General features: G+C 52.7%; 1 protein-coding gene across 3 annotated transcripts in view; it reads right to left on the bottom strand.

Moving 5' to 3' along the window:
* The window catches only part of RAB20 (RAB20, member RAS oncogene family), a 29678-nt gene extending 16999 nt beyond the window's left edge, over nt 1-12679 (bottom strand). Inside the window, exon 1 of one of the 3 annotated variants that reach the window (XM_077854959.1) lies at nt 12264-12679. In XM_077854959.1, coding sequence (XP_077711085.1) covers nt 12264-12435 — 172 coding nt within the window. In that variant the 5' untranslated portion in view covers nt 12436-12679. Of the gene's footprint in view, nt 1-5938; nt 6136-12263 lie in introns of those variants that run through there. The other 2 variants (XM_077854961.1, XM_077854960.1) reach the window with 2 other exon arrangements.
* Nucleotides 12680-15432: the final 2753 nt, after the last annotated feature.

The raw sequence follows: 15432 nt of genomic DNA, 5'->3' as shown, positions 1-15432 counted from the left end.
CTGGGTGGCTCAGTGGTTTAGTGCCTGCCTCTGGCCCAGGGCGTGATCCTGGAGTCCCGGGATCAAATCCCACATCAGGCTCCCTGCAGGGAGCCTGCTTCTCCCTCTGCCTGTGTCTCTGCCTCTCTCGTGTCTGTGTCTCTCATGAATAAATAAAAAAAATCTTTAAAAAAAAAAAAAAAAAAAAAACCCTAGGAGCAGCTGAGAGAGAAAAGGTCTTTTTGTCACCTTCCCAAAAAAAAGAGAAAAGAACAACAAAGCGCTTTCCTCCCAAGCAGCCCCCTTAGCAGAGGCTGAGGCCGCAGTGAGGCTGAGCTGGATGCTCCAGGCCCAGGCAGCCTTCCCCCAGGCCTGCCCTCCGGCCTCAGCCCACACACCCCTAGGTGCACAGAGCCAGGCAAGCGTGGAGGCCAAAGGGGAAGGCGCCAATGCAGAGCAGACGCTCTGCCTGCGTCTGCTCGGCCTGCGCCTCCACTCGGCCTCTGCTTGGCCTCCGCTCATTCGGCCTCTGCTCGGCCTCCCCTCGGCCTCCCCTCGGCCTCCGCTTGGCCTCCCCTCGGCCTCTGCTCATTCGGCCTCCCCTCAGCCTCTGCTCGGCCTCCCCTCGGCCTCTGCTCATTCGGCCTCCGCTCAACCTCCCCTCAGCCTCCCCTCAGCCTCAGCTTGGCCTCCCCTTGGCCTCTGCTTGGCCTCCGCTCATTCGGCCTCTGCTCGGCCTCTCCTCAGCCTCCACTCTGCCTCCCCTCGGCCTCCGCTCACTCGGCCTCCGCTCACTCGGCCTCCCCTCAGCCTCCGCTCGGCCTCTGCTCATTCGGCCCCTGCTCTGCCTACCCTCGGCCTCCACTCGGCCTCCCCTCGGCCTCCCCTCGGCCTCCGCTCATTTGGCCTCCGCTCGACCTCCGCTCGGCCTCCCCTCGGCCTCCGCTTGGCCTCCCCTCGGACTCCCCTCGGACTCCCCTCGGCCTCCCCTCAGCCTCCGCTCACTCGGCCTCCCCTCAGCCTCCGCTTGGCCTCTGCTCATTCGGCCTCCGCTCTGTCTCCCCTCGGCCTCCCCTTAGCCTCCGCTCATTCAGCCTCCCCTTGGCCTCCCCTCGGCCTCTGCTCGGCCTCCGCTCACTCAGCCTCCCCTCGGCCTCCCCTGCGCCTCCGCTCGGCCTCCACTCACTAGGCCTCCCCTCGGCCTCCCCTGGGCCTCCGCTCAGCCTCCGCTCACTCGGCCTCCGCTCGGCCTCCGCTCGGCCTCCGCTCATTCGGCCTCTGCTCTGCCTCCCCTCAGCCTCCACTCACTTGGCCTCCCCTGGGCCTCCGCTCAGCCTCCGCTCATTCGGCCTCTGCTCTGCCTCCCCTCGGCCTCCCCTGGGCCTCCGCTCGGCCTCCGCTCGGTCGTCCCTGCCGTGCGCGGACCCGCGGGGCGCCTGCTGCGGGCCCGGAGGGCGAGGAGACCTGTCCGTGTGACGGAAGCCGGCCTCTGATCCCGCCCAGCACCCGGGGCGGCCTGAGCCAGCTCCCGCCCGGCGCCCCGCAGAAGGTGGCCGCAGACATCCTGGACGGGCCACAGCGGGAGCCCGGACGGGCCCTGCTGCTCACACGGCCACAGCCTCCGGGCTGCAGGGGCCGCGCCTTAGCAACCGGGCGGCCTCAGGAACCCCGCGGGGTGGCTTTCCAGGAGCAGCTCCCTGACCTCCCAGCACAGGAGGCAGCTGTGGCGCAGGGCGCCTCTGAGATTGCACCAAGGGGACAGCGGGCCTCTGCTCCGCCACCCGCTGGCCGAGGGACAAGCGACAGTTACTTCCAGAGTCTGTCCCTTCATCTGAAAGAGGAAGTCGCGGAGAAGGTGGTCGTCCAGAATCACCCCAGCTCCTGCCATTTCAACCTGGGCCCGTTACACGGACGGACAGTGAATGACGCCCGCGGGGCCGGGGCAGAAGACCGTCTGCAGCAGCTCCAAAGCGGAATCACGGCTTCCGCGGGGTCAGCCAGCCCACGGAGGTCAAAGCCAAGCTCCTCTGTGCCCACGGGTCCAAGGCCATCTGATCCACGTTAAAAAGGAGGGGGCGGGGGGGTGCTAGCTGAGCTGCTTTGGAAGCCCGAGCCCAGCACACCAAGAGAGGCCAGGCCAGCGTGAGGGCGGGAGCCATCCATGTACCCCAACCCCCTTCGGGCCCACAGGACAGATCAACAAGCGCTTGTGAAAGGCTCCGTAGGAGATACGAGCTCAGCTTGGCTCGGACTGAAGTGCAAATACCGGAGCAGGTGCGTGCGTTCCGGTCAGCTCCGCGGAGCACAAAGCCAGAGCTCGAGGAAGGGCTGCATTTTGAATGCTGGCTGGAAATAATTTATCACTGGGAAACCAAAGGATTTGTGGCCACAGCAGCTCCCACCAAGCTCCACGAGTGAACTTCTTTCTAAGAAAAGCTCTGCTGAGACAGAGCAAACTACAAAATTTGCATTTTATGGCCAAGAAGAAAAATGAAGACTAAAGTTCCAATACTCAGACCTCTTCTAGTCCCAGTCTGCAAACACCATGCCTCGTTCCAGCCACACGTGCATTTATACCGGCACAGAAATACGTGAACTTCATCAAAGAATTACCCACACACACTTGCATCAAGTCAGCCGAGAAAACCAAGAAGCAGACTATTTCCCTCATGACAGTGGCTAAGGATTAACCATCCACGTAATAAAGTCTCCAAGTCTGTACGTGAAAATGGAAGTATCACAAACACGATTCAATAAATAAAGGCTAAAACAAACACTGCCTTCTTTTTTCTTAAGATTTTATTTATTCATGAGAGACAAAGAGGCAGAGACATAGGCAGAGGGAGAAGCAGGCTCCCTGTGGGGAGCCCAAGGTGGGACTCGATCCCAGGACCCCAGGATCATGACCTGAGCCAAAAGCAGATGCTTAACCACTGAGCTACCCAGGCATCCTTGAAACCAAACTTTTTAAAATTCATGTAGAAAAAAATCCTCCCCAGTCTACCTAAATAGTGTATTCAGTATGAAACAGCATTCCAGTATGTGTAATTTAAAGAATGGGAGTGAAAAGTCCTGAGTCCACACTGAGACACATGCAACAGGAGCATGTTTCCCTGGAGCCACATGTTGGGACTGATGCTAGGCGAGAATTAGGTACCAGTGTTCTTCACCTTTGCTTTCAGTACTTGAAGAAGATGCCACTTCTTTCTGACCACCATCCCACTGTTCCCTGCTCTGTCTTCCCAAGCACCATTCCTCCACCTGACTGGTGAGTCCATCCACTGAGCCTTTTGTTTTTGTTATTGTACTTTTTCATCCAGAAACTTCCATCTGGGTCTTCTTTAAATCTGTTTTGGCTGAGGCTCTTTTTTTTTTTTTTTCATTAGTTTAAGCATTGGCAACAGTTCACTTGCTTAGGATGGCTGCTTCAAAGTCCTTGTTAGGTAATGCTACCACCTCGGTCAGCTCAGGGTTGGCGTCTCAAGATTGTCTTTTTTGACTCAGTTGGAAGTATGATGAGTGTTTTTGTTTTTTTTTTAATTGAAACCTGGACATTTGCATCCTGTGCTATGACACACTGGATCTTAACTTACATCTTCCTTTTGAGCTGGCTCCTTTATCCAAGCAGGGGCTGGGGGACTGTGGCAGGTCCCTTCTCTTTCGTGACAGGTGAAGGCAGAAGTCCAGACGCCCCATGCAGCCTCCACAGACACCAGCAGGGATGACAGCCCCAGCTCCTCCAAGACCTTGATGGTGGGATGGGGGTGCCCCAGTTTTTTCTCAGTGTTTGGCTGGAGTACAGAAGTTGTTGTCTAAAAGGTTTACCAGGGCACCTGGATGGCTCAGACGGTTGAGCATCCAACTCTTTTTTTTTTTTTTAAGACTTTACTTATTTATTCACGAGAGACACAGAGAGAGAGGCAGAGACACAGGCAGAGGGAGAAGCAGGGTCCACACAGGGAGCCCGATGCGGGACTCAGTCCCGGGACCCCAGGATCACGCCCTGAGCCAAAGGTGGCGCTAAACTACTGAGCCACCCGGCTGCCCTTTGAGGATCCAATTCTTGACTTCTGCTCAGGTCATGATCTTAGAATTGTGGAATCGAGCCCGGCTCCGAGGGGAGTCTGCTTGAGATTCTTTCCCTCTGCCCTTCCCCCTCCTTCCACACAATGCTCTCTCTCTCTCTCTCTCTCTCTCTCTAAAAACAAAATAAATAAATCCATTAAAAATAATAAAAATAAGTAAATAAATACATACGTGCATACATACATACATACATACCTAAACAGTTTGTCTTACTAGGCTACCTACTTCCTGATCCTTTGGTGAAAGAAGACTTTTCGTCTTGTTTTGTTTTGTCTGTACCCTTTGGCATTTCTGGAATACTGGCTTCTTCAGCCCCAACTCTGGGATAAATGAAGCAAAAAGAAAGCCCGGGGGCTCACCACTGTCTCACTCTGTGGCAGAAATCCCCAGCTGGCCTGCCTTCTCTTCACCTTTGAAATGAGTGCTGGAACCTTCTGGGCCAGTGGGCACAGGACAGCAGGACCAGGAAAATCTGTCATCACAGTGATGAAGCCATTCCTCTAAGAACAGTCATTTCAATGCGTGCGTATGTACATGTGCATACAACTGTGTCTAAAACATTTCTTACAGAAAAGGAAATTATGTGAACTCTCAACAAAGCAAGAGGGGGCGAGTCCAAGCCAAACTATGAAGCCTGGAATTTTCTTCCAGAGACACTGAATGGGATTCAGGCATTAGTTAACAAGTATGGTTGACCTTAATTAGTTAAATTCCCCTGAATCAGCACCACAGTGGTGAGCCCCAAATACCTCTTCCCGCCCCCGGAATCCTCCGGCCCCCTCCTGGGGCACTCTGGGCTGACCTCCCAGTGCATGCACTGTTCAGAGGCATCCTTTGTCCTCGGACGTCTCGCAGTATAATGGTGCTTTGTTTGCCCTGGCTAAACCCAGAACCTTCGGTTTCCTTCCACCTGTCTTGACACCCACACTCCTATTCAGACCACTCTTTCTGATCACGAAAGTGGAGGAATTCTGCAAATGCGGCCTAGCACCCAGAGGGCGCCCACTCAAAGTCCGCAATAGCGATTCAGACCGGGGACCCACCTCCAAAGATGTGGGTTCACCTAAAACACAGGCTCTGCAGGTTTAGCTTCCAGATCTTAAGTATAAAATGAGATTTTTTCCCCAAGGTCTTTTTTTAATGGGGGCTCACGTCAATGTTAAGTCCAAGCCGCACCCTCACCCCTGTCCTGCCCAGAGTGAACCCACACAGCAGTAGCTCCCGCACACTTGTTGACTGTAACCGATCATGGGCTCCTGCAATCACTGGATGGAGTTTCTGTAATTACAGAAAGGACTTTCAGAGAAGCATTCTCCCTCTACATGACCCAAACCAGGGTCATGCAAACTGTCTGCAATGGGGTTGGATAGTAAATGTTTTTCTCTTTCTGTGCTATATGGTCTCTGCTACCACAGCTCAGCTCTACCACTGCAGTGTGAAAGCTGCCACAGACAGACAGTCTGTAAATGCATTAGCATGGTCGTGTGTCAATAAAACCTCATTTTGATAACCAGGGAGGGCCCAGGTCAGTCTGCTGATCTACAGGAAGGGGATGTAGTCCACCAGATGCTCTCCCATCACACAAAAACTAACTGTTGGGCTGAGGGCCACCCTATTAGGACCTCCGAAACCGCTCTGCAGCCTCATTAACATAATGAGAGAGCCAATGAAGATCTGAGTCCTCCACCCTCAGCTCCACATTTTGCATAGGCTGTCCACCCACTTGTGCACCAATCTTTCAAGGCTTTTTAAACTACATGGTCCTCCCAGGCCAGTCCAAAGTATCAGTGATAAGTAACTGTGTGGTCCCTATCAAAGAGAGCTACTCACCAGCTCACCCACAACACCACCATCTTTTCCAACCTGAACTAACCTCTCTTTGGACAAATACCCCTGTCATTCCCTGGATCCAGGAACAGTTGCCTACATGTGGAGCTGGGGCCGTGGCTTCTACGCAGAGTGGAAGGAGAATGATGGGGGCTCATGGTCCTTAAGGATGGTCCATCTCATCTGGCATCTTCAGTTGTGTGCCACCTCATCCTTCAGACGCTCACAGGGCTGAGGCCCTCAGCTCTGCCACGGGTGCCAAGACTTCTCAGCTAATTTCACAGGTGCCATGATTTCATAACCCAGAACTGCGGCATTTTCTCCTGGGTTGCACTAAAGTTATTCGAGAGAAAGATCTTAAACCAATTGTCACTTCTGGGCAAGGATGGTTCAACATTCACAAATCAATGGGATATGTCCCATTAATACAATGAAAGAAAGGAATCATATGACAATCTCTGCAGATGTAGCAAAAGCATTTGACAAAATTCAACATCCATTCATGATAAAAATCCTTAATAAATTAGGCATAGAAAGAACATATCTCAGGGCACCTGGGTGGCTCAGTTGGTTAGGCGGTTGCTTTCAGTTTGGGGCATAGTCTCCAGATCAAGCACCACCTCAGGCTCCCTGCTCAGTGAAGAATCTGCTTTTCTTTCTCTCTCTGCCTCTGACCCGTACTTGTGTGCACTCTCTGTCTCTCTCTCTCCCTCTCTCTCTCTCAAAAAAATAAACAAAAGAACATATCTTAACATAATAAAGGCCCTATATGCATATATGACAAGCCCACAGATAACATCATACATTCTGGTAAAAAGTTGAAAGCTTATCTTCTAAGATCAAGAGCAAGACAGGGGTGCCTGCTACCACCTCTCCTATTCAAGATAGTTCAGGAAGCCCCAGCCAGTGCAATCAGGCAAGAAAAAGAAATAAAATGTATCAGAAAGGAAGCAGTAAAATGGTGTCTGTTTGGATGTGACATAATTTTAGAGAAAATCCTAAAGACTCGACCAAAAAAACCATGATATCTAATCAATGATTTCAGAAAAGCTGCAGGATACAAAATTAACATACAAAAATCAGTAGTATTTCCACAGACTAACAAAAAAATTTCTGAAAAAGAAATAAATCAATCCCATTTACAACAGCATCAAAAACAATAAAATACTTAGGGATAAATTTAACTAAGGAGGTCAAAGATCTGTGTGCTGAAAACCACAAGACATTGATGGAAGAAATTGAAAAAGACACAAGAAAATGGAAAGGCATTCTGTGTTCATGGACTGGAAGAATTAATATTGTTCAAATGTCAATATTTCCAAAGCTTCTATCTATAGATCTATATCTGCAGATACAATGCTATCCCTATCAAGATTCCAACAGCATTTTTTATAGAAGTAGAAAAAAACACTTTAAAATTTATATGGACACACTAAAGACCCCCACTAGCCAAGCAAACCTGGACAGAGAAGAACAAAGCAGAGGCATCACACTCCCTGATTCCCAACTACAGTATGAAGCTACAGTCATCCCACCAACTGCTCTGAATCTCCCTCTCTCTGATCTTGCCATTTATTGCAGAATTACTTACTAGGGGCCCACTCAAACTTCTCTTGAGCTGTAACGTACTTGCTGGTGGTAATCAGGGTCACAAGCACCCAGGGCCAGGAGACGAGTGTTTCTTCATCAAACACTAACACGGAGCTTCCTCGTTCCAAGTACTGTTCAAGCACTTTGCCAAGATTAACCTACTGATTCCCAACAACACTTCAGACAGGTGCTAGAACTGTCCCCATTTTACAGATGAGGAAAACAAAGTGGAGACACATGACAGCCACAAAATCACGCATGTGGTCAGTAGCTGTGGCTGGCAGAATGATACATACCACTCCCTACCCCGACCGCTGCAAAGTCCAAAACCCTGGAGCCTGTGACTATGTTATGTTATATGGCAAGGGAGAATTAATGTTGCAGGTACATTGAAATTGCTAACCAGCTGACCAGTGTAATCACAAGGGTCCTTTAAATGTGGGAGGGGTGGATATGAGAGTCAGGGTCCGAGGGACACGAGGAGAGACACCACTGGCCTTGAGGATGAGGATGAACAAGCCACGGGATGTGGGCAGGCTCCAGAAGGTAGAAAAGGCAAGGAAACTGATTCTCCCCTGGAGCCTCAAGAGAGGAACTCAGATTGCTGACACCTTGATTTTACCCTGGAAAGACCCATTTCGGACTTCAAGTTTTTTTAAGCCACCAAGTTTGTGGTGATTTGTTAGAGCAGCAGCAGAATACTGGAACAGATTTTGGTCCTGGGCGCAGGGGCTGCTGTGACAAAGCTGGAAGTGGCTTTGGAACTGGGTGATGAGCAGATTGGAAGAATTTGAGATGCAGAATAGAAAGAGCCTGCACTGCCTTGCAGACCACTAGAAATACGGATTCTTTTTTCTTTTTTTAAGATCTTATTTATTTATCCATAAGACACACAGAGAGACAGAGACAGAGGCAGAGACATAGGCAGAGGGAGAAGCAGGCTCCCTGTGGGGAGACCGATGCAGGACTTGATCATGGGACTCCAGGGATCTGGGATCACGACCTGCGACCTGCGTTGAAGGCAGATGCTCAACCACCGAGTCATCCAGGCGCCCCTAGAAACATGGGTTCTAACAGCCCTGCCAGGGAGGGCTCAGGAGGGAATAGGGAGCATAGAAGAGAACACCTGTACTGTCTTTAGAGGACGCCTAAGCTGGCGGGAAGGGTTTAAGTGGAAAAACGGACTTAGGGTGCCAGAGTGAGCTCAGCAGGAAACAGGGAATGTGTGACTGGAGGTAAGGAGACTTAGTGTCCCAAAGCCGTCTTCGAGGGACAGGTACAGGGGATGCAGGAGACAGCCATAGGGCCACACCCTCCGGGAGCTGCAGCCTCGACAGAAGAGGAATAATGAGGGGGCAGCTAGCCTCCCAGGGCTCTAGTGATGGAGTTTCCTTGGGCACACCAGTCACTTCCTCATCCTCTTGCTGTATTTTCTTCAAAACAATGCTCAGGTGTGAAATGGTGCCACTTCTTTCCTTGCTGCCTCTCCCCCTCCCCTGAAGTCAAAAGCCCACGGGGTGGCACGTAGGATGGGCTGGGTTCACTCTGCTGAATGATGGGCCACATCTTTTCGGGCGGTTCGGACCAACCAAAGCAATGACACAGGAGGGTGGTGGCGGATTCTCCTGGGGCCCCATCTCGTCTCTGGGCAACTGCCTTTTGCTTCCAGGACCTACCAAACCTTCATGGTGAATGCCCCACACCTGTGTGCCCGACTAGGCAAAGGTCGGAGTGAAGAAGGCACGATGAACAGACCACACTGCACCTGCACAGACCAAAGTCTGACTCCCTCCTCGCTTCTGCCAGCCTCCACTGCCCCGTCCCTAACGTGGAAGTGATCTTACCTCCCTCGGAGGGCCCCTTGGGTCACTGAATAAGACACCTATTAACCAGCCTAGCAAACCTCTCCTCCCCTCGCCAGCTGCAAAGAGCCAGGACTCCTTCATTGGAAAAAACAAGAGTGAGGCTCTCAGAGCCCCACTTTCATCTTCATTACGGAATATCTGGGCACCCTGCACACCCCCACGCTCCCACCCACCCACCTCCTGTGACCAAGGGCAGCACTAACAACAATCCTCCAGCAGGTCCTCATCCCCTGCCTTGGTTACGAAGAGTAAAATGAACACAGCTTAAAAAACAATGTCTGTGGAATGGGAAGAAAAATCCCCTCCAAAGCTAAACTCCTGAATTTCCAACAAAAATGAAGGAAAGGTGTCTATTCATAGCTGTCTGGGTATCTACTCATACTTCCAAGTTGCCCATAACCCCACAGTTACCGGGATGCCAGGCACAGTGATGGCCTATGTCCCTGCTAACTCCAAGCCACAGTCACCCTGCACTTGTGTCCACAGGTCAGCAATGTGGAGACACTGCCCTGGCCTCCCCCGCAGCCCGGGCAGCCTGACCCAACTCACATGAAGGGTTCCAGGAACAAGAAGGCAGCAGACAGGAAATGAGTCGCTACCCCCGCCCCCGCCCCCAGCCCACTCGGGAGCCTGGCAAGATGTCTAGGACATGTCATCTGCCGTATTACAAAACACTCTGGTGATCAAGATTCCAGCTGCATCATGCCCTTGTCACTGAAGAAAGTGGCCAGTCAAAATTACTTTGCTACTTCACACTCTTGATGCCGGAGACACCTGCCCGGACACCAAAGGTCAACTCCTATTCCAGAAACACCACATCCCATGGTGAAGGTCAGCCTCCGCGGGCAGCCGCTACAGGGTCTCTCCGTGTGGGACCCCAACACCAATCCTGCATCATCCCCTTGTAAACCAAGGATAGCAGTGAAGCCCAGCTGGTCTACCAAAGGATCAAAAGAGTCAACCCTGGACTAAACAGGCAGCCTAGTCACTTCAATTTGATTTGACTTCTAGAGCCTGTGTCCCCTCCCCACCAAATGTTTAGTGCTAGAAATTCAGCTTAAGGAAAGGATCTGGGAACCTCACTCCCCAAAGAAAAGAGCAGGGATGGGTACATTTGTACCTGGGAGACGCTGTTCTCATAGCATGATTGCTGACATCAACCACCGTAATAAGACAGCCACAAAGAAAGCAGGATGGAGGGGGAGGATAGATGTGCATCGTGAACTTCATTAACTCCATTTTAAACAGAGAACTAGGGCAGCCCAGGTGGCTCAGTGGTGTAGAGCCCCCTTCAGCCCAGGGTGTGGTCCTGGAGACCTGGGATCGAGTCCCGCGTCAGGTTCCCTGCATGGAGCCTGCTTCTCCTTCTGCCTGTGTCTCTGCTTCTCTCTCTCTGTATCTCTCATGAATAAATAAATAAAACCTTTAAAATAAAAATAAACAGAGAACTAGGGGCCCTGGGGGGCTCAGTCAGTAAAGAGTCTGCCTTCAGCTCAGGTCATGATCTCAGGGTCCAGTGATCAACCCCCATGTTGGGCTCCCTGCTCAGTGGGGAGTCTGCTTCTCCCTCTACCTCTGTGCTTGCTCTCAAGAGCTGTCTCACTCTCTGGCTCTTTCACTCTCTCTCAAATAAATAAATAAAATATTTTTAAAAATAAAATGAAAATGAGCAGGACTAGTTCTAATTCTGTTTACTTAGCAGACCGGTGTGCCCAAGTTGGGAATTTAAAATTTCCAGACAGGGCCTTCGGGTATACAGGTCATTTCTCAAAGTGCTGGCCTAAAAAAAAAAAAAAGTCAGACCTTCAAGTTTCAGGCTTCTGAAAGTCATGCTCATTGAAAACGTGCCATACGATGCACAATGTCTTTACTACAAGCGTCTTATTCCTGTTCATGGAGAAGGAAGTAAATTCTACGATAGCACTGCCGTTGCCGGTGTACTTTTGCAGAGTTAACAAACTGAAAGCCTGACTCAAGATCCTCTGATCTGTCCTTTGGAAAACTCACAAATACTGCATGTACTAAAAATAATTCGTTAGTATCTTAAACATGTTTCTTTTTTTTTTTTTTTAAAGATTTTATTTATTTATTTGAGAGAGTGACAGAGCAAGCATGAACAAGGTGGGGGGGGGATGGGCAGAGGGAGAGGGAGAAGCAGACTCCCCTCTGAGCAGGGAGCTGATGCGGGGCTTGATCCCAGGATCCTGGGATCATGACCTGAGCCAAAGGCAGATGCTTAACCACCTGAGCCACCCAGGCGCCCCCTTAAACATGTTTCTACAAAGAACCACTTCAAAGTCCAACACAGATAGGAGCTGAGCCCAAGCAGGTGATGAGTGAAGTGGGAAATGCAGACCTGCCCAGGAAGGAGAGGAGAGAGGCCAGAGCTCCCTACCAGCTCTCCAGACTACACCCTCAGGGAACGCTCTGCATCCAACTTCCTCTTCGGTAGAGAAGGGGTAATTATCCGAGCTTGGCTCCCCCTCCAGGTTGGTGCGGATATCAAATGAGATCACGTCCATTGGAGGAGGGGGGCGGGCGGGGGGGGGGGGGGTAGGGTCCCATGAGCAGGCTCAGCACAGGACCGTGGGGCCCGGAGCAAAGCCACCGCAGGCTGCACAAGACACCAGGAGCTTCTCTCTTAGGAGCCAGGGGTGCTTTCCAAGTGTCACCTGTATGGTCCCGGAGACCCATCCGGTGGCTGAACGGTTTCCCAACCAGCAAAGGGCAGCCGACCAAGCAGAGACCGTAAGGGGCCAAGGGGCCTGGCAGAGCCACGAGGCCCGACCCCCGAGATAGGGTCCCGCAGCGCGAAGGCGGAACCCTGTGCAGCAGGACCTGCCCGGGGCACCCTGAGTCCGGAGATGCTTCGTCTGCAGGGCCTCAGGACGGGGCCCGGGCTGTGCCCACCCTCACCTGCCGTGTCCCAGATGGAGATGTTGTAGGAGCGCCACTGCTTCAGGTAGAAAGCGCCGCCCACCGTGCTGACGGTGTCCGGGAAACGCCGCTCCATGTACCTCTGCAGCAGCGACGTCTTGCCCACGTTCATGTCCCCCAGGAGCACGATCTTCCCGTCGGGCTTCCTCATCTTCCCGCGGGAAGGCCCCCTCGTGCTCCCCGCGCCCCGCGGGCAGGTGCCCCCAGGGCCGGGGCGCTCGGACCCGGATTCGCCGAGACCCGCCCGCGCCCGCAGCCACCCCGCACTTGCGGGGACCCGCACGAACCCTCCGGCTCGCACGCCTGGGAGCGAGGAAGAGGAAGCGCGTCTCGGAGCCGGGCACCGGCGCGAAACCCAGCCCAGCGCCCACGCGGGGCGTCCGGAAAGTGGCGACCAGCACCCGTCCCGGGCGCCCAGGCCACGCCCAGGCCCCGCCCACGCCCCGCCCAGGCCACGCCCACCCCGCCCAGGCCACGCCTCTGCCACGCCCCAGCCCCCAGGCCCCGCCCCCGGCGCCCGGCCCCGCCCACGCCCCGCCCACAGGCCCGCCCACGCCCCGCCCCGGTGCACAGGCCCCGCCCCCGGCGCCCGGCCCCGCCCACTCCCCGCCCCAGGCCACGCCTCTGCCCCGCCCCCGGCACCCGGCCACGCCCACGCCCCGCCCACGCCCCGCCCCCGGTGCACAGGAGGCCCGCCAGCCCCTTACCTGCGGGTGCACTAAGGTAGCCCCCAGCCGAGGCCGTTGTGAGAAGTGACCTTCGAGGAGCGTCCGTGCAAACCTTTCCTCGCGGGCCACGAGCAGAGACTGGGAAGGCGGGGAGGCTGCGGCGGGGGCGCGGGAGCTGACAGTGTCGCTTTTGTTTTGTGTTCTTCACTTCTGCAGGAAATCCTTCGGCTGTTTTACATCTGAAAGGTGGACGGCGGTGACCCTGTAAAACTTTGGAGTGAGGGCAGCCCGGGTGGCTCAGGGTTTAGCGCCGCCTTCAGCCCAGGGCGTGATCCTGGAGACCCGGGATCGAGTCCCGCGTCGGGCTCCCTGCATGGAGCCTGCTTCTCCCTCTGCCTCTCTCTCTCTCTCTCTCTCTCTCTCTCTCTCTGTGTCTCTTATGATTAAATAAATAAAATCTTAAAAAAAAAAGGAGTGAAAATTTGCCTACTACTAGCAAAAGCTTTCCTCCTTCCTTTTTTGAGTAAACCTTGAAATGCTTCTCAATTGTGCAGCGCGTGGGATTTAGTATTTTAGGGAAAATGCTGAGGCAGAACTCGGTGCTCTAGCTTTAATTCTGGCAGGTGGTGTGCTGAGATCACAGTGTGTGCTGGCGGGTCTCTGCAAAAGGGGAATGGATGGGACCTGGCCCACTTAGGTGCTGTGAGAACAGGAGGGCAGAGGTGTGAGAGCATCTCCCTCCCTGTGAGTCTCAGGATGGGGAGGTCACCGCCAGACCCACCTTTCCTAATTCCAGCTTTCGCTGTCCAGGGACCTGCATGCTCCCCTCTCCACAAGTCTAAACTATGCACTTCATGTGCCCCCACTCGCTGCCCACAGCTTTGAGGAGAGTTCTGCTACCCGTTCCCCTCTGCTGCCTTATCCTGCTCTGTTTGCTTATCTCTATCTAAAATCGTATTGCTTATTCACCCATCTAACGGCAGCCTCCCTCTCCAGAATGTGAGCTCTGTAAGAGGCCTGCAGAATAAAGGCAGAAGGAAGTATAGATAAAATTAAACCTCCTTATAACCTGCAGCCCATTGACAAACTTGAGGAAGGCAGAGTAGAACCTTCCTCCAGGAACTCCCACTCTCCATGTGAATGCCTCGCTTGAAAGAAAAACAACCTTGGTTTTTTTTTTTTTTAAGATTTTATTTATTTATTCATGAGAGACACAGAGACAGAAAAAGAAGTGAGACACAGGCAGAGGGAGAAGCAGGCTCCAAGCAGGGAGCCCAACATGGGACTCGATCCTGGGTCTCCAGGATCAAACCCTGGGCCAAAGGTGGCGCTAAACCGCTGAGCCACCTGGGTTGCCCTTTAAAGATTTTATTTATTTAAAAAAAAAAAAGATTTTATTTATTTATTCATCAGAGACACAGAGAGAGAGAGAGAGAGAGAGAGAGAGAGAGGCAGAGACACAGGCAGAGGGAGAAGCAGGCTCCATGCAGGGAGCCTGATGTGGGACTTGATCCCCAGACTTGATCCCCAGACTCAATCCCGGACTCCAGGATCACGCCCTGGGCCAAAGGCAGGCACTGAACCGCTGAACCACCCAGGGATCCCCACAACCTTGGTTTGATGATAGCCTGGCTTCCAGGATTCTGAGTCTTCTTTAGCATATGAAAATCATTTTGGAAACTTCTTTGTCTCTACCTCTCCCAGTTCCGAAGTATATAATCAGCTGATCCTCACGACTCCACCGCAGCTCATTCTGTCCACAGGTCCTGTCACCATGCTATAATAAAACCACCTTTTTGCACCCAAGGCATCTCAAAGATTCCTTCTTAACCCTCAGCTCCAGACCCCAAGATTTCCACAGTATAAGGAAGGGATTTTTTTGTGTGCTGCTCACCAGTGGGACTGGTGAAGCATATCTTTCACACAATAGTTGCTAAAAAAAAAAAAAAAAAAAAGCTTTGAGTCAGGGGTGCCTGGGTGGCTCGGTTGGGTAGATGTCCAACTCTTGATTTTGGCTCAGGTCATGATCTCAGGGTCGTGGGATCAAGCCCCAGGTCTGGCTCTGCACTGGGCATGGAACCTACTTAAGACTTCCTCTCTCCCTCTCACTCTGTCCCTCCCCAGCTTTCGTGAAGAAAGAAGAAAGAAAAAAAGAAAGAAAGAAAGAAAGAGAGAGAGAGAAAGAAAGAAAGAAAGAAAGAAAGAAAGAAAGCAAGCTTTGAGTTAGTTGAGTTCACCATCCTGGTGAGACCAGAGCTGTGTCCTACAAACACATGGTGACCCGCTATCCACACCCTCTGGGTTTGCCTCACCTGGGCAGCCCGCCAGTCCCCATCAGTGTGGGCAGGGCCCCTTCTGGGCCCCCCTCCAGTGAGTCCTGTCACACTCCTTTCTCTGGATGTCCCCAACCCTCCCAGTCCTTCCATGCAGTTAAACCCCCGGCGCTTCCTAACCAGCTCGTTATATTCAGTATCATTTCA

Source organism: Canis aureus, chromosome 17 (assembly GCF_053574225.1).
Source record: "Canis aureus isolate CA01 chromosome 17, VMU_Caureus_v.1.0, whole genome shotgun sequence".
NCBI lineage: Eukaryota > Metazoa > Chordata > Mammalia > Carnivora > Canidae > Canis > Canis aureus.
This window is presented reverse-complemented; position numbering and strand designations above follow the sequence as displayed.